Consider the following 25,344-nt stretch of genomic DNA (forward strand, 5'->3'; position numbering starts at 1 on the left):
ATGACCAGGAAAGCAGCCCTTGACATAGACCCATGGGAACAAACGTCTGAAAGCAGAGGCAGCCCCACAATATTAAAAACTAAAGAGTAACCTGTATATCTATGGATGAAGGCCACACGTGATAATCAGCCCTACAACTAACCTCTGTGCAATTTCAACCCACACCATGGCCATAGAAATACGCTCTGCTTCAAAGTAGAGAGAGTAACGTCCGTAACGTCCCCCGAGTGCCCTCAAAGCTCACCTCGCATGCCTCGACTAAACCCGAGAGGAAGAAACCTAGACTCGCCTGGTCTAGTAAAACCTCGTAACCTACCATGTGAGTAACATAGACCGTATTGGTCAAAATAGCGTAATGTGACCATATACCATAATGGTCTATTTAGTAACGATATCAAGTTGTTGTAGTATATTCCGTGCCTTAGGCTACTGTATTATGTTTCAGTATGGGTTCAAGCTGAGCCGAACGGTTCACTAGCGGTCTGGTAAGCCGTCGTGACTCTATCATGGTTGGGGTGAGGTAGGAATTTGAATAAAACGCTCACCAGTAATCCACGGACACACCAAAATGACTTGCACTGTGGCCTTTGCACCGTGGGAATCGAATCAGCTCGAAAGTATACAACAAATTTACGAAGCAGATTACGGACAAATGTTAGTGCGTATAATCTAGATGGCGCTATACGTCTTCTATTGATAGTGACCCCTCTTCCTTGCATCTGGCCTCGTGTATATACACATATAAATGCATGCAATATAACTTACACTAGTGAAATAATCAAAATTCAATGCCAAACATTATAAAAAACTTTAATCGTATGGATTTAAAATTTCAGTTAATATTTCTGTAATTCCCAATAAAAATTTCTACATTTCTAATAAAAATTGCCAAATTTCTATGGTCATCGACGACATTTCTGGAAGTGAAGGACCCCTCGTGTCAAGGTCACCCTACCCCATTCAGTCACCTGCGATTTGTCTGGCGCGGCCACCCTTTTGATTAGAATTGAAGAGACGGTCGCGCCAGCACAAACCTCTTACTACAGCACAAACATCTATTACTCATAATGAGTGAAATAATAAAATATTACAGGTGACAACATACAAAAAAGTTACAGAAATTATATACCGAAAGAATGAAATTGTGTAATCATATATTTCAATATTTAAAATTATTTAACAGCAGAAATACAAAAGGAATTATGTTATTAACTGCTGCAGCAATTTCCACCCTTTTTTTGCACCTTGTCAACACGTCCAGTTGATTTTGGCCCATTCAGATGCAAAAGTTCTTTTGCAATCATCTCAAAAAGGCGGTTAACTCCATCACCTGTTTTTGCACTTGTCTCTACACAGGCAAGGAATCCTTTGTTAGAGGCCAGTTCTTGAGCAACTTTCACATTCACAACATCTCCAGTTGCAGCCATTTCTGAAATTTTGTCTTTCTTGTTTGCAACTAATACAACAGGCATCCCATCGTCGAGCTGTGGAGCAAGATACGTGTTTATTTCAGTGTACCACTTGTCAACATTGTAAAATGATTCTTCCGCACAACAGTCATATACTATCACCACAGCTTGTGTGTCTCTGTAGTAACGATTTGTTATTGACATGAATCGTTCCTGTAGAAGGGAAACAAACGTTGCAGTAAAATCATAAACACACATAAAAACCTCATGATAGACCTACATCTGCCATACTAAAGGTACTACAGAAAACAATACCTTGATAAAGGTTATATCAATAGAGGGAAACTCTGTATCATTATTCAGTTGCAAGGTATATGAACATATACTATGATGTATGTAACTAACTCATATTATATAACACTAGTTGGGAGAAAATTAGTAGGTGAGGTACTTGACTGCTCTATTAGAACCCCTGGCTGCTCTATTAGAGTATATATATTTGTAGTTGGGGACAAACTACCAAGCTCCCTACCCCTGAATGCAACGGTTTGAATCATCTGCAGACTTTACACAGACTTTAGGTGTGACCTACTAGACCTGTAATAAATATTTAATGCTCCTCCAGTCCTCTCTTCCTCCATACAAGGTAACTTTGTAGTAAATATATTTCACAAAAGGTTTATTAAATACGTTTGTTAAATTTAATGGCTACCGTTTATTTAGTATCATAGTAGGTATGATAGCCTAACTGATTGACTACTGTGTGCTTAGGTATGTCAAAGTCACAATGCAAAGTACGACAAGTATACTGACTCCATAAATGAAACACTTTCAAACCCAATATGTTGTACATCTCCTACTAATCATTCACATGCACAGAGCAATGCCAACTGTACTACTACATAGTCACTTTCAGACCAAAATTTTTTTGATCGTACAAAGTCTTTACTTAAGCTGGCCTTTATAAAGAGGTGGCCTCTATAAACAGGTGGACAGGTTTCACAGTACAGTACATACTGTAAATGGGTAAAGTTTTGCTGGGCAATAGTTTCGCGGTTAAGGCTTACTGAGGACTATTCATGGTGAAAGTTTCACGGTAAAGCTTAACCATAGTTATTAAATATACTTGATTTAGCGGGGAAACTTTTGCAGTTTACTTTGAAAACACAAAAAATTCAAAATTTTCCCCAATTACAATATATCCCATCCCTATAGATACAAGTGTACATAAGATGACATCACCGAATACCACAAGATTAATGAACCCACAGGCACTTCAATGTTTGACATCTCTATTGACCAGCTTCTTATCAACCCACACACCCCACAAATTCCCAATACAACTTTATATGGTCAAGATATGGTACACTAACACATACAGTGTAAACCTACTATACAGAACCCAGAATACTGGCTCTCTACTGTGTAAAGGATAGTTTGTGGGATCTCCACAATGTATGTTACATTCATAACTTGCACAACTTCTTGTACAAGTACATACTAAATATTAACTGGTCTTAAATTTAAAGAGCTTGGGAGAGGTGTCATGATTATCAGAGTGCTCATGTTGGCTCAGTGACCCAAAATGTTGTGCACATTTATCAGAATGTATGTCCACATGTTTGGTAGCTTGTTTTACTAGTACACATATACATATCTACAATCCTTTACTACAACTCCTTGGTAACTTGCCTGTCCTGCCGTATCCCAAACATGAAGGTTTACTTCTTTCCCGTTGACATTTATCAACTTCTTACGATCACTGATGTACCCAATGCTTGTGGTTGTAGGTGTGAACTTGTTCTCGATGAAGCGGAGAAGTAAACTAGTCTTGCCAACATTGGCATCTCCGATGATTATCACTTTAAACCAGTCGCCATCCTCAGTAGGAAATCCATCTGTCTCATGTTCTTCCATTATATCTGTGTGTAAAGTGTACATAATACTTTTAAATTTGTTGTACTAGTATTTAGTATGTATACTATACCTAATGGGACTCCTAGTCAATCATGGTACCATACAGTATGTATAAAACTCATTGACAGAATTCATAATTCACAACTGCAGAAACAGCTTGCTTACCAACGAATTATTTTTCAATTTAAATAAGTACAGGTGGCCATGCAACTAGTAGTTGATGCAATTGTACCAATTGGAGGGAAATTTTGGCAAATCAAACAAAATATCAGTTGGTAAAAAAAAAGGCAAAGTGTTAGCAAAGCTCACACCTGTGTTAAATTAACCATTTTAATTGTGGAATGCCATGCATAGGAAATGCAGCAATCAATTACAAGTGATCCCTCTGGAATAGTGGATATGGTAGCACTCACATTTCATCTGAACTCCAAGGTTCGAGAAAACCACATGTTCTACCAAGCTTAGTTGATGGTGTTGGCAGCTCAAACTCAATGACAATGGACCAGTATCCCTTGTTACTAACAAGGGACTTCTTAGTTTCATCAGCAACAGGTTTGCACACTTGAAACACATACACCTATATAACAGTTCCACACCTCAGACCAAAGGAATTCCAGAGGATATATTTGCCATGTATACCTCTTTACAGGGAGACATCTAAATGTACTTGAAATGTATCCCGGGAAAGTGGTTGCACTTCTAAAAGAGCAAGCCACTTTCATCAAAGCAAGCATGGCCTTGATGAGGATGAGGTAGTGGTACCACCCTCTGTTTGTTTTATACAAGCTCAGACCGGAATCAATTGTGGAAATAAATCACTGCTCACGTGATGATTACCACAAATTGAAGTGTTGCCACAAGAAGCACTCAAATAAAGACATTTCAGTATCCTTGCCGTTCTACAAGTTGGGAAATATTACTTAAAGGTGAGGAATATTATTACAGTGCATTCACAAGTGTTTCAGCATGTTTTTGAATGTGGACACGCCCACATTATGAACGGCATGAGTTATCCACTTTATAACAAAGCTTACCCCTTTAGGTCTTTAGTATACATTGCGATTTGAGTTTTGACAATGCGAAAGCATTAAAACACTAGTAAATTCCCCGAAATTTGCCCTACTTGACTTTTCCATGAAATCCGTAGGACTTGTCCATTTATTATAACAATCGTAGCTACAACGTTACTTGCTGCCTAACCATAATCGAATCTTTCAGGCATACATATAAAATGAATGCAGTTGTTACACTTGTATTGGCATCAAGGCTACCAGCCTGAAATGGAAGTGTTACATACTAGTTGGGCACTCATGATTTGCCTATATGTATGCCCTCAGCCCTCGGGCTTTGGGCATACATATCAGACAAATCACTTGTACCCATGTTACAACTATAAAATATATTGTAAAACTGACTTGTCTACATGACGAGCCTTCCTCCACAAGCAAAATAATATTATGGATTGGCAAACCGATTAGTGCAGTACATAAGCCCTTAAAATTGACATAATCGTTCACTTTTTGATAAAAGCACCAATTTTTTTACAGAGTATATGGAGCGTGCACTAAGTGTTTTAAGAAGGGGGGGCATGTAAAAAGTCCTCAGGAACACCCCTTTTTGCACCCTGACAAGAAAACTATTTGTTACTATTAAAAATCAATCATGTTTCTATCAAGTTAACTGCTGGGCCTAGTATCATAGTAGTACAAAGCATACAGCTGGAACATAATAGCCTATTAGTAATCTATAAAAAAAACAAATGGTTTTCTCACCTAGGCAGTAAACAAAATCACTAAAATTTCCATTTGCAGGGATTCTGTTAAAGTTTTGGACCTTCAATGCTAACGATTGTGTAGTACTATGTACAAGGATCATCCTGATGTGTATCGTTTCTTTATTAAAGGAGTATAACAAAAGTTATTTAATGCTAAAGTCACAGGTGGATAGCTCAACAAAAAACCATGAACTACAGCAGTTCAATTATCAAGCACAGAGCTTGAACAAAAGGTCCCTTGTCCTTATACTGGGCACCATATGAAAGGTAATTAAATTTCTAGTTTAATGAAGGCAGTTGCAAGTTGTTTCAACATCTTGTTCTCAAGTTACAGTGCTTTCAATTCAGTGTAATATAGCATAAGCAAGAAAAGCACACAGATGAGTATTAAGGCATTTCTTAGTGCTGTGATAATGCTCAAAATAAGCATAAAGGAGCTGGGTTCCAATGAAGTGAGATTTTGAGCACTAAGAAGTACCTTATGACACATCCTTGTGCTTTTCTTGCTTATGCTATATTACACTGAATTGAAAGCACTGTAACTTGAGAACAAGATGTTGAAACAACTTGCAACTGCCTTCATTAAACTAGAAATTTAATTACCTTTCATATGGTGCCCAGTATAAGGACAAGGGACCTTTTGTTCAAGTTCTGTGCTTGATAATTGAACTGCTGTAGTTCATGGTTTTCTGTTGAGATATCCACCTGTGACTTTAGCATTAAATAACTTTTGTTATACTCCTTTAATAAAGAAACGATACACATCAGGATGATCCTTGTACATAGTACTACACAATCGTTAGCATTGAAGGTCCAAAACTTTAACAGAATCCCTGCAAATGGAAATTTTAGTGATTTTGTTTACTGCCTAGGTGAGAAAACTATTTGTTTTTTTATAGATTACTAATAGGCTATTATGTTCCAGCTGTATGCTTTGTACTACTATGATACTAGGCCCAGCAGTTAACTTGATAGAAACATGATTGATTTTTAATAGTAACAAATAGTTTTCTTGTCAGGGTGCAAAAAGTGGTGTTCCTGGGGACTTTTTACGTGCCTCCCCTTCTTAAAACACTTAGTGCACGCTCCATATACTCTGTAAAAAAATTGGTGCTTTTATCAAAAAGTGAACGAATATTTGGCTTAGGCGCTGGACTAGATAGTCATTTGCAAAATCCACCAAGTTTTATAACACCAAAGTTTCCCTCCATATAATAACTAGTGATAGGAAAAACCTTGATACATGTTTCTTTGAACGTACACCATTCCTATGAATATGTTCAAAGCAGTGTTAAGCAGAGTTTGCCCTATTACAGGTTATGTGCACAGTACAAACAGAGAATTCATAATATTTGTATTAGGCCCATAAAAATATTATGAAATCCAAACAACAAAAGGCATGGGTGGGGAAAATGACTAAATACATGACATTATAATTCCTCATCAACACTACAACCAACTGTAAAAACTGTACAGACAAAATCTAGTGAATCAGGACACAAAATACATGCATCCAAACACATACACTTTGAAACTTCAGGTGAAACCTTACTAACAGGGCTGTACTGTAACTATGAAATCTAAAAAATGTATAGCCTCAGTAATATGAGATGGCCTTATTACTGAGGCTACATAGTATTTTTCATACTTTTATTATAATAAGACGTAAGGTTAATTCATGAGGTAGCCACAAAATGAAACTTCATGGCATTGTTGTAAACCAAAGATGGGCGGAAACACACATCAGCACGTTTATTTGTATGGAAAACATAATGAAGCCTTTAAACAAGTACCAGACGACTACCATATGTTGGAAGCACACATCCAAGTTTCATGTATTCAGTTAATCAACAACACTACTCCAAGCATGTAAACCATTCTTGTATTAATTCTTAGGTGATTATGTATGTAGTAAATTTAGAGGTGGAATCAATGCGTAATATTATAGAGATACGTACCTTGTGTGTTTGTTGTTGAGCCCAAGAAATTAGATGTTTATTTATGTCTTATCTCAGGGTAACAAAAAAAATTAAAATGGAAGCTGTTAGCCTAGCCTGGGAAACCTGCTTTCAATCAGAATTTTTCTGTTCATTACAAGAAGCCTATTGCTAACACATCTTTGTCATCTTGGTATTATAAATACACAATTAACAGTAATAATGTCAGAGTAGTGCTTAAGCATGTATATCATTAGTTGTACAAAACTTGAAAGTATTCAGAGATATGCACAACGAAGATGTGAGCAGAAAACCAAAACAAAACAACAGCTCTAACAATGCATTGACTGAATCCAAGGCCAGTTGCTTAGCAACCTGAAAAGTTCTTTTACCAGCACAACATTCCAAAGATTTAGTCAATTCTTGCAAATTTAATAGCTTTATACATGTCATAAAATAAATTGCATATATGTAGTTACCTCAGAGAATATCAACATACAAAATATCTTCAAAGGATTAACATTTTACTGTGAGAAACGTGTGCACTGATAATTGTGTAATGTGGTAAACTGACAAACTAACAAGGAAGTTTTTAAAAGTGTACATACATTGCGCATACAAGCACGTGTATACATGCACGCACGTACATACACACACAAACAAACATTTTAAGACGTCCTTCCCATCACTAAGACAAGAAGAAAAGCTCAAGAGTAACAGAGGTGCTCCTACATGTACATAACGGACACACTACACACTAGGGCTGAAACGGATAGCAACTTTTACTTTAACTAAATAAAGGTTACCCAACTGCCTAGGGGAGGCTGAATAACCTATTCAGAAGACAGTTTGGCAGATACGCATGCCTCAGTCAGTGAGCAAAATCTCCAGGATAATAGCAAGGCCTTGGTCATTGACCTAGTCCAAATCCTTCTACTAAAAGTATGTCAATTGAGTGTACACATTATGTTGTTGACTTGCAAGAACTCTGTATGGTGCAGTCAGGGATGGGGGCTGCTGCGCAGGTGGAATGTTAGCAGGCCCACAACAAGGACGTCAACAGCAGAGTCATGGCCACTTGTGTACTACCCAGGTGCCAGGGAAAGCCTAGGCATCCATGTAAAACACAGCTATTGTCACCCAGCAAACCAGCACTGGGACGTCAGTGCACCATTCAGGCACTTGAGCCTTGTGCAGGCAAATCCTCCTGGAGCAGCCCCGTAATTACGCCATATTATAAATAAGGTGGGAGATTTTGTACAGAGAGGTATTGGTAGAGATGGCAGTTCACTATGAAAGCATATATCTTCAAACAGGGGCATTAGGCGAGACTATGTTGCGCTGTATAGCTACTTTCCATAAACTGTATAAGCACTGCATTTGTACAGTAATAATACCATGGTTTCATGTTGATTTATACGTATATTATTGTATCACGATTAAAACGCATGCAATAATCACAACAGACAATATATGAAATATTCTACAGCACACAACACTAAAAGGAAAGTTCCTTTACAATTACTGCATGATGTTATCACGGTCATTCTGTCAAACAAATGCGGAAAAGGTCTGTAACTTTGATAACAAATATGGCTACTATGGATGTGGGTGGTATTAACTATTTCCAAGTTGCTATAAGTATGGATGCATACTACGAAATATTAATACCTACTTTACCCTCACCATTAGACATGCTGGCTATAAGAGGTATTGTAGGTTAGCTCAAGGCAAGCTACGGTTAGAGGGTATGAAGCTATTCTTCTCTACCCACATGTACTATATTTTTCCAAACCAAACAAAAGGAAAAAGTTGTGATCTAGCTAAGCAAAACTAACCATCACATGGTATAGTGGCACAACCAAAAAAATTGTGTACTTTTTCAAAAGACTATGAAACTTTCAACATAATATATATATAGTACTCCGTATTTTTAAACATATACCATACAGCGGGTTACTGTTGCAAGATCCAAATTTTTTGCGAGCAGAAATATGTTATTGTGAAATCTGTGAGACACGAACCATTTGTCTGCAATTCTATGAATCTCCTTGGATACTACGGCAAAGTTACAAAAACTTAAGAATGCTGATAGTTTAGGCAAAAGTCTGCTCACTTGAAAATATAAGAAATTCAGCTGCACAGCAGGCTAAGCTTTGACTTGCAAATTCCACAAAAAATTGGACCTTGCACACATAACCTGCTGTACGCTATTGCAGATTTGACTTTTAGTGACCCTCATGGCCATTTTTAAACAGCAAATTGATCATTTCTGCCTTTAACTACCTGAGGCACTAATTAACTGAAACATGGTACCAAAGTAAATGTCTTGTTGAAGAAACAACATGATTTGTTTGAAGCCAATAAGTGCCAAAGTTATATTACCCATGAATTTTTTTTACATTCCCAAGAGTAATTATACCCCAAGGGCAGGTAAATTTAAAGAATGAACATTGCAGCAAATAAAAGTAGTTATAGCTTCACAATGAATCATCTATTGTCTTCAAAGTTTTTTTTTTTTTTTTTTTTTTTTTTTTTTCTATTTTTTCAATAAGAGCTATATATTGGTACAATGTTTTACCAAGCTTAATACACTATAAAGACTGACATTGATTTTCTGTGCAAAAATAAAGTCACTGAAGGTCAAATGTGCGATGGCACAATCTAAAAATACATGTCATGAGGAGTATACTAGCTGTTCACATGGAAAGGTTTCATGGTTTGATGAAAAGTTTACATAATTATTTTGGGGACTATGCCACTATAACACCTGCATAAGTCTCCCAACTGTGATTATGTGGTGTTTCTTGTTTCAAAAGAATTCAAACTTTTGTCTATGTTTTTTACTGATGTAACTGCCATCAAAATCACAGCCACATATGCATGTGACCCACTGCCGACTTATTTTTGCGTTTTCATTTTATGACTTTTGCTGTCTAGAGCAAAAAAATCAATGGGCTGTTACAGTTTCAGCCTTTTCTGGTAAGTGATTTTGGAGTTATAGTGATAGACAACAAGAAGAGCAAAACAATTGATTTGGACAATGCCTTACAGGAAAAAATCATAGGAGCTTGTTTAATCGATCATAAGTCTCGAGTGCAACAGGCTACAGAGTTGGGACTTGTGTTATTCTATTTACCATGAACTGGGGCATTCATTATGGTATAGTTTTTGGCCTTCATACACCCATGCTATTAAGCAAGAAGGTTGATCAAGCTTAGAAATGGTGACAACAAAGGGATGTTTTACTGCATGTTCAACATAGCCAAACACACATAACTCACACTTGCTTCAATGCAACATAGATATTTTCTTACTCTTCATAAAGGTGCGAATTGATTGGTGTTTACTGAACCGATTAACACATTATTTATGTAGCATGCATTGTTACCCAATGTAGTTCAATGGCATTTATCTCAAAAACAGAATATGCAAACAAGTCGGGGGCCATTATTTGTGTGGTCAGAAAGTATAGCTTAGATATGTTTGAAACTTAGCCACTATAATGAGGTGGTCTCAATTAACGATAAGTGAGGTTTGCATTTCTCACTTATTTGATAATACCCACAATAACATGTACCATACAACAACAACCTTCACAACCTGCAACATGAAACTATTTTAACTGTTGGAAATTTAAAGATATAAATAAAAAACAGTTAATGTATGCTACCAAACATAAGCACAGTGTTGCTGTTCATAATCACAATGATTAGAAATGAAATACAACATATCTCCAAGCCATACTATCAGCTGGTAAATACAGCCAAGTAGAGGATATTATTATATAACAGTCTCGTGTAACCAGACTGCTATCTCACCTCCTTGTTCTCTTCGTGACGTCATTGGTCAGCTTTGGTGAATTACAGTTGACAAAGTTGCATTCACGAGTGAACAGTTCTTGCTGCTGCTGTTGCAGGGAAAATGCTATGTAGCAACAGTACCAACCTTGTTCATAGTTTGGCGGTAAAGTTTACGTTCTGCCACACCAACGTTCAGCCAATCAATAAAACTTTGGTGGAAAGTCACAACTGTGCCAACAGTAATTCACCAGACCCTATAGGTATCTCACCGACCAAAGAAAAAGAGGAGGCAAGATAGTGGACTGGCAAATTACATCACAGCTAATATATATATATACATATGTATGTAAATGTATCAACAAAACATATCGAATATCTTTTGTCATCAAATGTCAAGAGAAATTTAAGGATACAATGACCACCGGTACCTTGTATATAAAATAAATTCCAATAAGTGCCTAGTTTCCTTGAAAAATTGTTGACAGAAAGTCACACTCACACATACACAACAAGGACACCTAATACACTGAATGCTACAATTGATAACTATTGCTAGAGAAAACTGACTAGCTTATAATTTAAAAATTGAATACCACAAGGGATTGCATGTTACCAATAGTTGCAGATAATCAGTTTAGTGAAACAGAGCCAAACTTGTTTATGTACCATCAGTTTTGCAGTGATGTAACCCAGTAGGGGAAGTTGTACACATTAAGTCACATGATTGAGAATTTAACAACAAAGAAAGATGACTAAATCTCTATAGTGATAATGGGATTTACAGCGATAATAACAACCTGGCAGTCCCACCATTTCGGCTACCACTATACACAATGCTGAGATACACAAAACACAGCTCACAATCTGTACTACCCATCTACCCTAAGATATGTGTGGGGGGAGTATAGTATATTGTACAATTCCAATAACGCACTGCAAGAACTTTAGCGCAGTGTGCTTTTATTGAAATTAAATCTGGATATTTCCACCATCACAAAACATCACATTAAAAACTACACACGACTACAATAAACACCTTCAAAAAAAACAGTGTCTTCAGTCAACTAACGCAGTAAGTGTGACGGCACTGTACTTGGAAATATTTGTAACCCCGTACAAAATCGCAATCATCGCACACCCAGATATAGACATTTACAAACACGTTCTTACTCACGTATTGGATTCTCTTCCACACGTAGACAGCGGACAAATGGTCACCTTCTAATCGCGGGCCACTAAAAGGTCTTTCACCTGGAGGGACAGCCCTAGATAATTTATAATAGGATCACGTGGAAAGCCTATTCTCACGTGATACTTTAAAATGGTGATTTCTATAAAGGAGATGTTTCGTTGAATGGTTTGCAACATCATAATTTACCTAGCTCGTTTCTTCGCTAGATACTGAAAACGTTGCCATTTCCACGTCCTGTGAGGTAGTTTGAGTGTGTTTGTGTACTGTGTCGATTGTTTTGGGAATTTTTTTCGTCCTGCCTGCGTTCTTGTTTTGTTTCGTGCCTGTTTCACGTCTGCAGTGTGTGTAATGTTGTTGGTATGGAGTGCAGATGTTTCGCAAGTCAACAGCATATTGTTAGGTTGTTTGTAAAGCGGGTACGTTGAAGGCGCCAAGTTTTCTTTACCGCTTTTTTTTGTTGTTGTTTTCTGGTTAGCCCACGTGTGTATTGTATGCTCCGAAGTTTGCTATATCTTTCACCTATGGTCGAAGGCAGTGCCCTAGCTTACATTCCCTAGCCCAGTCCTTTAGAAGGTAGTAAAAACCTTTGTCGTAATGCAAATGTTGAATAGTTTGTGTGTGCACACTTTGTAAAGAGGTGCTATTATATGAAATCTGTTTCACACCATGATTAGTGCTAGTGTTAGGAATTCTGCAGTAATCCTTTTTTATGTGTTAAATAACACTGTGCACAAGCCGTAAGCTGCTTCAGATAATGTAGCATCAAAATTTATACGTACCTTTATTTGAGCTTGACTAACATAGTACCACTGATGTTTTATTATCTCGTTGTTTGTGAAGGTTAAATATGTGAATATGTTGTGTATGGTTATTGATGGAAATTAGTATAGAAACTAGTGTATGTGTAAATGTGTGTTGTATTGTGTCAGCTTTAGGAAACCTGTTTGTTTTCAATAGAGAGGAGACCTGTGTAGGTTTTGTAATTCGCATTAATATCCTGTAGGGAGACCTTTGGTGGTAGTGGACATATGTTTAATACAGACTTGTTATTGCCTTTTAAAACTACGATTGATAAGCCTAAGTCAAGCCTTTTTTTTTTGTTTGTTTTTTGTTTGTTCACATAACTGATATGTTCCCTCAGCTTGCTATATATGGAATTATTTTACTGGGAAATGAAAATATTGTCATACTGTATAATTGTGTAGAGCAAGTTGCACAATGTTGAGTAAGATTGCTGATAATATTTTTGTAAGGCTGAGATGGTCCCTTGTATCTGGGATGACAGTTTGTTTGTGCTGTATGCTATGAAGCAAGGAACTACACATTTCATGTTGTATTCTACAAGGAGACCTAGCTGCAATGTCTTTGTAGTACTTTATGGAGAGACTTGTTGTAGCTGCCTATAATAAATGATATCACTCACTTCTTTCAGTTTCGATTATATATCTTAGCCTCCACCCTGCTATTGGTGACTACTTGTAGGTGTTTAGGTGACTGCATTCTCAAACAGCAGTGTCACCCTAGGGACAGGATGGTGGAGGGATGTGGGTTGGGTTTGCCCTTTTGTGGTGGAGTCACACGAGGTGTTAATTACATCATATCAATTGTTGGATTGTAGAGTGTGTCACTCTGCAGCACAGCTTGGAGCATTAATTGCAAGGTCCTAGGTTTGATGCCCAGTTGTTATTTTTATTTCCTTGAGCAAGAAACTATACTGACATTACTTTAGGATGTCGGTCCAGGTGGGAATTAAAGGTCTTTGCATCTTTAATAGTACAGCCTCCTGTGATGTACACTGTGCTAGTCCTGCCCAGAGCTTTCACTGACATGTAGTACCTGAGAAGTGCATGGCTATTGCTTCACTGGGTAGGTGTGACCGTGCAACCATGACGATGACTACTGTACCCTTTCATTTTGCCTTACTGTATGTATGTGCATGTTCTAAACATTCAAAGTATTCACATGTGCACACACACACACACACACACACACACACACACACACACACACACACACACACACACACACACACACACACACACACACACACACACTGCACATGCTTAGATGCTCAAGCAAATATGCAATATGCATTGACTATACATACTTGTATTCACTTTCGTATCTTATTGATGTGCAACCCACATTACTACTGTTCACAGAGTTGATCCAGTCATTGGCAAGAGGTCACAATGTACAGGACACAGCTGAAGATGCAGCTGCAGAAGCAGCATGCTGAGATGTTGGCTAGGAAGGAAGAGGAGGAGGAGAGGAAGAGACGTGAAAAGCAGCGGATACCTCAGTCACACAGTGTTGATGTACCTGTTAGTAATAATACTGTCACTCCACCAGCTGTACCAACTGATGTACTGAAGGTCTGTATAGGTGTATTGTGTGTTTTTGTTCATCCTTCCAAATATGTTTAATAGTTACGTTTGTAAACTGATCAGCTCCTAGGTTGAACAGCTACCACCTGCCATGCATACAGGAACTTCACAAGTGACATCACACTACATGCAAGTGGCTCACTAGTTTTTGAGTCACCGGTCTTTGCAATAGCTTACAAGTTACTCACATGTAAACAATCAACCTACTGCAAACAGCAGGGCATATGTTAACTCACACAGCTGTATGATTAGCTTAAGCACTCGTACAAAATGATTAGTGCCTAAGGCTTGTGATGTGCATGTAAGATGCCACATCTACTCATTTACAACTAAGGCTACTATGTTATGTGTTACTTTTCTAAGTTACCTATCACAAGTGATGTTAAAGACTCAAGTCCATTGCCATTGTGGCTTGTGATTTAATTTTTGATAGCTGCACCATGCATAAAATTGAATATATTTCACCATTACCTGGTAAGTCCCCTTGTAAGTTGATGCATATGTGCAGTTACCTGGATAATCATTTCCATTATTTTATTGATGCGTAAACATAGATATAATAATATCTATGCATGGCCATACAAGACTTCTTTAATCCACTTCGTAAGGTGATATTTCGTCTCTGTACAAAGCTGCATGAAACATGCTTGCACCTCATCATACAGGTGTGATACATATGAACCTGTTAGCTGCTGCAAAAGTGATGCAGCAGTTGCTTTGCTCATCTTCCAGACTGAAAATTACAAGGCAATTATAACAATGCCTACAAGAAATTCGCAAGTTACTGTAGTGTTATTTGTCTGCTGTACTGTACATGGAAAGTTAGGCTTTTGTGAGCTGATTTGTCCAGTCTACAGAATATCCGTCCAGATTAATTTGATAATGTGGAAGTGTCATAGTCTAGTCCTGAGAGCCACACCCACTTAGAGATTATGTGTTACCTGTAGACATACATGTTGGAGCCATGTCCAATTATTTGTAGTCTGTAGGTATGCACGAATTTATGTCCATTGCTGTCTGTAGAGACATACCAACTAATCAATCATAGAGTCTTGCAGCAGGCCAGCTTCTTTTATGAGCCATGCCCACTTACCAGAAATGTGTATCTGAGGTATGTTAAGTTTGTAAGTATGCATAGAGCCACACCTACTTTTGGGATTATATTGTACTGTCTGTAACCATACCCACTGATTAAAAATATTTGCCTGTTCAGTTATCATAAAGCTACCCATTTCCTAAACATATGCTAGTAGAGTACCCAAAATGTAGCTCAGTTATAATTAATCTGGGTAACATTTGGGTCTGATATACTGGTCAGCAGTACTAACCCTCACTGGCCCACACACATCCACCACATGCACACACTCGCGCGAAGCCTACGGCAGCCATACAAAACACAGCTATTGCCGCCCAGCGAACCAACACTGGGATGCCTGTGCAAAACTCAGGCGCTTGAGCCTTGTGCAAGCAAATCCTCCTGGGGCAGGGCTAGTAACCAGCAGTAGGACTGTCCAAGTCTCACAGAGAGAGGTCGCAGAATCCAAAGGTCCACAACAACCTCAACATCACTAAGCGAGACAAGGACAGTTGGACATTTGCTTCCCCAGTTAATACCAGGTACCTGTTGTTGTTACAGCTGCTTCCCCAGTTGACACCAGGCCACCAGGTCCCCATTTAAACAGCTGGGTAGACTGGAGTAATGTGAGTAAAGTTTCTTGCTCAAGGAAACAACAACAACACCAAAATGGCATAACTGGGAATCAAACCTGTGACCTCTCGATCACCAGGCAGATGTCCTAACCACTCGGCTATGCTGCCTTCACACAAGCGCACACACACACACACACAGACTCGCATTACAAAGTCTTCTATCCCTTTGTGGCAAGTATTGTGTAACTTAGTGTGGTTAATCTAAACAAATTGTGATAATTCAGTTACACATCATGAGAAGGTTAAACATAGTCACTGTGGGGATTTACTGAGCACCACATGACACAGAACACGTGATAACAAATTATGACAACTATTAACAGTTGTGGTTTGTATGCTATAAACACCCAGCCTATATAAAAGGACTGATTAACTTAACCAAACCACAAGTTAGTTAGGGTCATGTGCCTTACCACTAGGTTTCTAAGTGGTTACTAAGCACATGATAAACTAAAACTCCATAGATGGACCAAGGTTTTTTATTTTAAGTCATTGTTACTATATATGTTGTAAATCACTGATATGATTTCATCCATAGTTTTGGTGACTGATCCTTGCATACAGGAAGAGGGTAGCATTCTTTTTAAAGGGTTTATTTCCTGATTGAACATTGTTTAGTAACTGAAATGAAATTGTTGTGCTTTTAGAGTTTCTGTTTAGTTTCAACTGTTTTGTTGGACTAAATTCTTTTTTTTAAGTTTTACATTTAGTTTAATTTTTCCTCAGAACTGCTGAATAGAAGCTAAAATCCTAAATGCATCTGAATACAATACAGTACCTACTGAGCTATGAAATTTTACCCACAAATAAACCACACCCTCCATATGATAGTGTGAAAATGGTGTACCAAATACAGGGGCGTAGCTAGCCAGAAGGTGATGGAGGGGCAGGCATGCCCCCACGAAACACTCAAAATCATTCATAATTGCAAAAAAGGCTAATGACCCAATGGTGGGCTAGCCAACATACGGTGTTGTATTATTACAGCTTAAATAACTAGCTACGTAACCATTTCAGTACTGACTGCTTCCAATCGAGGTAGCTATATTCGTCAAGCATCATCGCACGTGCCACAACTGTACTCCAACAAATTCATCCACAGTCCGGTAGAGCTAATACTTTAGTGCAAATACAGGTTACTTTACGTTAGCCACAGCCTGTGCTGCAGTCCTAGCACACTGCTGACAGGATGACGTATTCACTCACTTCACTCAGCGAAATTCAAATGCCATGTATTGCACGAAATCCCACCTGTCTTGCTAGCAGAACTTTTAAGCTTGACTGATCCACCTGACCGGCTGACTGACAAAGTAAAAGCAGACTGCACTGCCGTACGTACAAAGGTCCAGTGTGATCGACTCGATAAAATAAACTTGGTACATTTATTTAGCTAACACTTTATCACCTCGTAGACAGTAGGTTCGTAGCATCATCTGGTCTCCTTTGTCACTTGTGAGTTGTGACTCCTTCCGTGGAGAAGCGGGTCACTCTTTTTAGATTCAAAAATGTTCTATCACGCGAGTAATCTAGGCTAAATATAGAAGTATGTGTCTAATATTTTTGTTCGATGGGTTCATGAGCGAGTTGAATGTTGTGTGTGCGCATTCACTAGCAACCCCTGGTGATATCGCGTAGTAGTGTACATAATTTACAGTCATTTGCATGTCAGTTTAATACTGGTAAACTTGTGACGAAGGTTTTAAAAAAAATCATTTAGTGATGGGGGGGCAAATTCCCCCCCTTGCCCCCCCTTAGCTACGCCTCTGACCAAATATGCAGTGAAATATAAGAAAGAAATGAAATGAATGTAATATTCTGAACTACCATCTCCTTTAAAACTGTGGATGTTTTCTTTATTTACTGTAATTAGTGACCACCTCACTGAGTGGCCACCTGTGTTATAGTGGCCAGTTCTAGGTGGTCCTATGCATTGCATTAGGACATTGTTTTGGGATCATTGCATGGCAAAATGTATATTGTAAGTTTTTCATTGAATACGTGTAAATGTTATATCTTGCCTCCTTTTGTTAGTATTGTATTCTCTCTACAGGTACAAACTACACTACAACACCCTACACAATATCACGTCAATGCTCTGAGACAGGAAAATGTTGATCAGTACCTTGAAGCCTCACCACAACAAGGCAATCATTTCATCGGCTCAAATTCATCCCCAAACTACCAATCGGGTACTAGTCCACACAATGCCTATCGTGGTACCAGTCCTGGCCAGTACAATGGTGGGTTTGTCAACGTCAGTTCAGCAGAGATCAATTATGAGGCATCGTCAGTATACAGGCAAGCACAGAACATGCTCAACACTAATGGTGGACGAGATCCTTTACTAACATCTAACTATCAACCAGTGAGTTGTGATCCCTGTCGAGTTGGTTGTTCAAGGTATAAAACAAGGTGCATTGGTTAGGTTAGTTAAAATTACTGTTGCTCGTTTGACAGTAAAAGGGCACCATTTTTTTATACACCACAGCTTTAATTTTGTGATAGCTTTGTTTTTGTTTAGATAGAATAGTTATCATAGTCTCTGAAGTCATAACATGTTGTTGATGACTTATTGCTCATGTTAACCATAGACTGTTGAGAACTTTGAGAGGTCACCAGTTGACTCTCCACTATTCCTAACTGATACGGGCACAGCAGAAGACATGCAGGAACAATACATGGATGATGTGATGCCGTGAGTACATGTGTGAACTATATAGTATGTATGCCAGTTGTTGTGCTATCTGTGACATTATGTGTTGTTTGTGGTATGTTGTATATGTGTAAAAGTAGAGGCGTGTGTGTGTGTGTGTGTGTGTGCATGCGTGTGTGGGTGGGTGTGTTTGTGTGTAGCATAGTGTGCGTGTGTGTTTAGTGTTGTATGTGTATGGGGGTAAGCGCATGGTATAGTGAAATCTAGCAGCTGGTCATTTTGGACATATTATGCAATAACAGGGCTTTTTAAGATGGCTGGTAGCCTCTTTACACAGTTGCCTGATTATACTTAAAGGCCATGGAACACAACAAAGACAAAGGAGGACTGACACAAAGTAGCGCTATCAAAAAGATTTCTTGTTAATTCCATAACTTTAATTGCTGAAAACAACATCCTAACCACTGTTGTATAGATTGTAAGGATCCCTGGATACATTTAAAATCTGTTTGGCTGTGTTTGTCTTCTTTGGTGGATTACACTAGTGTAAGAAACACTTTCAATTGGTGCATATATTTTAGCATTACCTTCCCCAGATAAGTTCTATGTACAAACCCTATGGTTCACATGAATGCATCGGACCTTCTCTGCAACAAGGCAATACAATTGTGCTACCAGAAAATGATAATAGGAGTTTACTATAAATTTTGTTGTTTTGGGGCTTCTAGCATGGCTGTGGATTAATGATTTCACCTTTTGCTTTACATGTACTTGTTTGTTGGTGGGTTAACAGCAAGACACTGTGTATGATGTCATGTTATTAGTGATGCCAGTGTTATAACCATTTTAGGGATTCAGAAGTTAAGCCAGTGGTTTGCACTTTCTTTCACTGTTTGACCTTGCATAGTGCAACAGTATTTCAGTGAAAATTTTCAAATTGTTTTAGTAACCATGTCTTTATATGGGCAAAATGAATTTTCATTTCAATATCCATAGGAAGTTGGCATTGTGTGTTTTTAAAAGTATATGGCTGGAGCTTTTTTTTATTTTAAAGAAAACCCTTAGATTATGAGCAACCACAATAGACCAGTCTTTGTCAAACTTAGTCCCATTTTTAACCCTGCCACACATTTATCTCTACCTTACAGAGGTTTAACTATGATTATAATGATTATTTGTTGTTTTTTCCCCCTTTATCAATCATTAACACATTGATTTGATTTGTTATAGGTTTCAGAGTGATCAACAAAACAAGTTGGGTGAAGGATTCCGTTTCATGGATACAGGCAATGTTTTCATGCCTTCAACAGTAAGTTTGTATGTGTGTGTGTGTGTACACATGCTATTTTATAGTGCACACACTATCACCAAGAGTTAATAATAGTAGGGAGGACTCCCTACTATTATTAACTCTTGCTATCACCATACATAATATAGTACAAGTAGGGATTCACAACAGTGACATCATATTCATAGGAACTAATAGTTTAATGTACGGGAATCCTCGTTACGGGTTTGACTTGGTCTTGGTTACAGGTTCAGAATCAGCCTCGCTTCACAAAATATAACCTTTGTACAAATCTTCAGTCATTGGAGACTTTGTTGATGCTTGAAAAGTTCTTGTACCTTGTCACAATCCTCAGTAGTATAGTGCCACTAAAATTATTGGTGCCACGTCTGAGTAACCATAGCAAAGAAGTTACAAGACAAACTAGCTGCAAACTGCTGTGATTTGATAACACTCACTTAATCTAATAGTGAATAGGAAACTGTCAAGGTAAATTCAAGAAGAAACAAAGTAGACTTAGTGAGATATGGCTACTCAAAATTCCTACCCGCAATGAGGATTGCCTGCAGTGATGTCACTGTTGCGAATTCCTACTTGTACTATATATTATCTATGTTATCACACTAGTATCCTGAGTACACTGGATACCTCCACTTTCTTACTGCACTATGTTTTTAACACATTGCACTCTTTCCTAGCTACCAGTCACCAGCAACTTGTTTGAGGCGTTCACATTTGCTCCGTCACCTAGCAACACGGGCTCATCACAGGTTTCATCATCTTGTCCCATTGATACAGCTCTTGAGGACTCTCAAGACAACTTTACCAACCCACAATCCAAAGGTTTGTTACAACTTTTATTCCCTTATAAGGGATGTTACTAAATATATATTATTGATGCTATAGATGACACGAAACATTTACAAAGAGAACGGCAAAAGAAAGACAACCACAATATGAGTGAGTGAATGTTATATGTATTGTTTTATAGTAGTTGTATTATCTACCATCCGTTTGGCCTGCATATGCCATTCACCCTACATATACTGGGTGGTTTTGTTATTTGTACTTGAACTGTATCCACTCGCCTAATATAGCTCAAAACCTTATTCAGTTTCTATAGGTCACTCTCTAATGGTATTAGAGGCCTCCCATTTGTAAACTGTCACCTGCCAACTACAACCATCAGATGTTGTAACTTGATAGATAGCACATGCTCAAATACACACCATAAAGTGGCTTCACCACTGGAAGTACAAAGCTTTGTATCATGTGGTTGTGTATGGCATCACCAGTAATGTATAATATATGTGTGTGTGCATGTATGTATATAGAAACCCTGAATACATTGCAGTGAGACCTCTCTTTAACTAGCTCTCTTAATCATACAGTACATTGGTACTTTATAATAGGGATCATGACTGTTTGAGTTTTTTTGTCTGAAAATATCACCCCAAAACCAGCCTCACTTCTCCTTCATAACAGCTTGACGGTATTAGTTAGACATATCCAAACCTTAAAATGCCTTTAGAACAACCCCAAACTCTTCTAATCAGTTTCTATGAAATTGCAAAACATTTTCCACTTCACTAAATATCCTACTAACTGATGCGACTATGGTTAACACTACAGGCTTGACTTCTTCACTGTGTGATGTCACTTAATACCCTTCCACCAAACATGGTAACTGCAGTGCAAGCATACATCATGTACATCCTTTGTGTCCCCACTACTGTGTAGGTGTTAATTCACTGTAAAGCATGGTGGCTTTAATGCAGCTGGCTGTCTCGAGAATCGTCCATAATTTCTGTATTGACTACAGAGGACTGCAGAAGTGCTTCTTTGTAATGCTGTGTAACGGGTAGAACATACCTGAAAACAAAGCAGACTGAGCACTTCACTTTTCAGTAATTGATAGTCAGGGCTTGCATTTAGTCACCATTTGGATTGATTACAGGCACTTCTAATATTGTTCATTACTTGTAATGTTGTATAACAAGTGGAACAAAGCTGAAAACGAGCAGAATGGCTGCATCGCTTTCTAGCAATTGATGAAACGAGATAGGTCATCTACACCTGCAGCTATGTTAATCCCTACTTCGGTCATGGCTATACTCTGTGTATGACTAAAGTAGGAATGAAATGTCCGCTAGTGTAGCTGCAGGTGTAGATGATCTCCCTTGTTTCTAGTAATGCCATGATATATTGTATATCTTGATAATCGTGATAGCAGCACTTCATGACAATCATAATAGAGAAAAGCACAAATTTAGTGCGTATCTAGACTTTCCCTATTGGTAGGGAATAGCTAGGGCCTTGGCTAAGGCACTGTATATGCTGCTGAAGACAGGGATGCCCCCCTCCCCCCAAGAAAATTTTGAATTTCAACAGCTGCAAATGGCATCTGAGGCTATTTCAGCTACAGTACAAAAAAAAACATGCTTTTTGATTTTCGTAAAATAATTTATTTATATATTTAACCTGTTCAGATTGTACAGTAACACTAATAGCATCAGAACAAGACAACACTACACCTTATACATGATGAAACGCTAATAGATATGATGATTATAAATTACAAGAACACTTGTCCTTATCAATATCACCATTTAATCACATGCTCAATTGGTGGGCATTAATTAGAATCATAATTATTGGCTTCATGACAGCTTAATACTAATAATTTGGTGAGTAATTTAGTATAAAATAAGTTTCACTTGTTAGATAATGCAATGACCTGGTGATTGTGAGTTTAGTAGTCTTCAGTTTGGTAGGGCACTAACCAAATTTAGCAGGGTCTAGGCCCTACAAAGCCCTGATGTAGATTAGAGGTGTACCGATATACCGATACATATCGTATCGGTGGCCAATATAGACTTTTCTACTATATCGGTGGGAGCCAATATTGTTGCTAAAAACTGATATGATATACCGATATACAACTGAACTATCTTTAGGACACTGTCCAATGATCAAGCCACATTATAAACCCTATTATTTAGCTAACAAGGGCGGGAAACAGTAGTTATCTTCCTTGTCTAAAAGCAGTACACTACGTGAAGCCATCCAAGTGTGTGGATAATTACTGTTTTGTTGTCACAAAGCTTACCAATCATACAACAAACACTCATAGTGGTGGGCCTGGGGAAACAGCAAAAAGATGAACCAAGAGCACAACATAAAACAACCGGCCATCTCTACAAGCCATCTCTACAAGCCATCTCTACAAGCCATCTCTACAAGCCATCTCTACAAGCCATCTCTACAAGCCATCTCTACAAGCCATCTCTACAAGCCATCTCTACAAGCCATCTCTACAAGCCATCTCTACAAGCCATCTCTACAAGCCATCTCTACAAGCCATCTCTACAAGCCATCTCTACAAGCCATCTCTACAAGCCATCTCTACAAGCCATCTCTACAAGCCATTAAAATGCGGAGTGCATTAAAATGCGGAGTGCATTAAAATGTGGAGTGCATTAAAATGCAGAGTAATCCAGACTAATCTTGGCAGGGGCATGTATTAAATATTTGTGGGTGCCTTATAGTCTGAGCTGTCAATAGAGGCCACACCACCATGGGTAACCAAGCTTAGCCAATAATCATAAGACTGTCTTCAGTTGTTTCTTCAGTAGTTAAAATAAAGTTGAACATGGCATATGTCGTTCCTCAAATATAAATAGCTACACTTAGTATATCGGATCGGTATCGTATCAGTTTCAAAATGATTAATCCATATCGGATCGGTTTAGTTTTCTTATATCGGTACACCTCTAATATTTCACTAGTCCCATGGAATCATGAAAATTTATATATCGTGGCAATACTACTTGCTTTTTTATCCCTACTCAATTATAATTTTCCTTACACTTGTATAGTACACAATAGAAAAACACTTGTAAAATATGATAAAAGATTTTTTTGGTTAACTGATTTAGTTCCATACTTCTTTATCCTCTAAACCTGTACATTGCAGCAAAAATTTCATGGTCCCAAAATGTCTGTTATAGAAAGGTACAACTGTATTACTCCACCATATACAACTGCAGCTCTCTTATTGAATTACTAGGAATTGCCTGTGTAGGTCCCAAATCAAAAGCAGCAGGATTTGTACTTGTGTGTAGTTCACTAACATTTTAAAATTTTTTATAGTTGAGAGAAGAAGGAGATTTAACATCAATGATCGCATTAAAGAGTTAGGAACACTTCTGCCTGCTTGTGAAAGGTTAGCAGTAAATGGCTACAGTACATGCACCATCAGCTACTTGAAAACTTAGCCACCATTGTATACTGTCATATTTCCATTCCAGTGATGCTCGGCAGAACAAGGGTTCCATTCTGAAGGCCAGTGTTGATCACATACGACGGTTACATCGGGAACTTGGTAAGGTGAAGACTTACGAACTAAAACAGCGACAGTTGGAGGAGTCTAACCGACTGCTACAAATGAGAATTAGAGTGAGTACTGTTCGGTGTTCTAAAATATGTATTCACCATGTACACAGTATACACAATGTACTCCTGATTGTTCTATTAGAATAATGAATGTTATATTAGGATAGTCTTCTAGACTATTCTGAAGGAGATTTATTTTAAGACGTCCAATAAAATGTGTTAGATATTAGTGGTCATTGATGTGTACACTGATCAATTACACACTGTTCTGACTTGTAGGAGTTAGAGTTGACAGCTCGGGCTCATGGCATATCTACACCGGCGTATACAGCAGACACAAAGAAACTTGCAGATTCAGCCGATATGTCATACGGTCATCTCACCCCACGCAGCACTACCCCTCATTCAACCAACACTACACCTCTAGATCTCATCAATGCTGGCATGTTCGGCAATGAGGATCCAATCGACAAGCTAACACGCCAAAGCCCTAGTATAGAGAACCTTCGACAAAGTCCTGGAATTTCTGAGTTCTCCAAATTGAACATCAAAACAGAACCCCTGGATGGTGATTTCTATCATGGCAGATCAAGTCTACCTAAGATCGAAGAACACCAAGGAATGGAGGAAAACAAAGATATACTTCGTTACTTTGGTCTAGAAGAGGGACAAGACCCTTTAAATGAAATCACATCACACACCAGCTAACAGTGTATATAGGAGGCACTTGTATATTTTTTTTCTGTTGTATAAGATCTTTTGTATGCTATATAATATTATTTTTGTGTTGGGAAGTATTTGTAGTTGTGTTCTATACTGTGTGTTAATGATGTAATTGTTATCACACAAGATTTGAGTTACAATTTATGTGTAAAACAA

General features: G+C 38.1%; 2 protein-coding genes across 3 annotated transcripts; one reads left to right on the forward strand and one right to left on the reverse strand.

The window, feature by feature from the left end:
* Nucleotides 1-1,058: 1,058 nt before the first annotated feature.
* Nucleotides 1,059-12,157, reverse strand: LOC136252247 (ras-related protein ORAB-1-like). Of its 2 annotated transcripts, none has more exons than XM_066044649.1 (3): nucleotides 12,015-12,157; nucleotides 3,102-3,331; nucleotides 1,059-1,622 (listed from the first exon to the last, which is right to left on the reverse strand). In XM_066044649.1, the coding sequence occupies exons 2-3, from the start codon at nucleotides 3,324-3,326 to the stop codon at nucleotides 1,209-1,211; spliced, it is 639 nt and encodes a 212-aa protein (XP_065900721.1). In that variant the 5' UTR covers nucleotides 3,327-3,331; nucleotides 12,015-12,157; the 3' UTR covers nucleotides 1,059-1,208. The 2 variants fall into 2 exon arrangements, with proteins under 2 accessions (XP_065900721.1, XP_065900722.1); XM_066044650.1 differs by having other exon boundaries at nucleotides 12,011-12,150.
* Nucleotides 12,128-25,344, forward strand: LOC136252246 (transcription factor EB-like). The gene is made up of 10 exons (XM_066044647.1): nucleotides 12,128-12,273; nucleotides 14,195-14,407; nucleotides 18,180-18,494; nucleotides 18,721-18,824; nucleotides 20,013-20,091; nucleotides 20,769-20,913; nucleotides 20,977-21,030; nucleotides 24,223-24,295; nucleotides 24,381-24,528; nucleotides 24,745-25,344. Exons 2-10 carry the CDS (start codon nucleotides 14,225-14,227, stop codon nucleotides 25,171-25,173), a joined length of 1,530 nt encoding a protein of 509 aa, XP_065900719.1. The 5' UTR covers nucleotides 12,128-12,273; nucleotides 14,195-14,224; the 3' UTR covers nucleotides 25,174-25,344.

This window comes from Dysidea avara, chromosome 4, assembly GCF_963678975.1.
Source record: "Dysidea avara chromosome 4, odDysAvar1.4, whole genome shotgun sequence".
Classification (NCBI taxonomy): domain Eukaryota; kingdom Metazoa; phylum Porifera; class Demospongiae; order Dictyoceratida; family Dysideidae; genus Dysidea; species Dysidea avara.

Excerpts from the sequence above, each read along its gene's own strand:
- LOC136252246 (XM_066044647.1), top strand. The coding sequence starts at position 14,225 with ATGTACAGGACACAGCTGAAGATGCAGCTGCAGAAGCAGCATGCTGAG. Across the intron at positions 14,408-18,179 it reads TACCAACTGATGTACTGAAG|GTACAAACTACACTACAACA; the intron begins GTCTGTATAGGT and ends TTCTCTCTACAG. Across the intron at positions 20,914-20,976 it reads TACCAACCCACAATCCAAAG|ATGACACGAAACATTTACAA; the intron begins GTTTGTTACAAC and ends TTGATGCTATAG.
- LOC136252247 (XM_066044649.1), bottom strand. The coding sequence starts at position 3,326 with ATGGAAGAACATGAGACAGATGGATTTCCTACTGAGGATGGCGACTGG. Across the intron at positions 1,623-3,101 it reads TTTGGGATACGGCAGGACAG|GAACGATTCATGTCAATAAC; the intron begins GCAAGTTACCAA and ends TCCCTTCTACAG.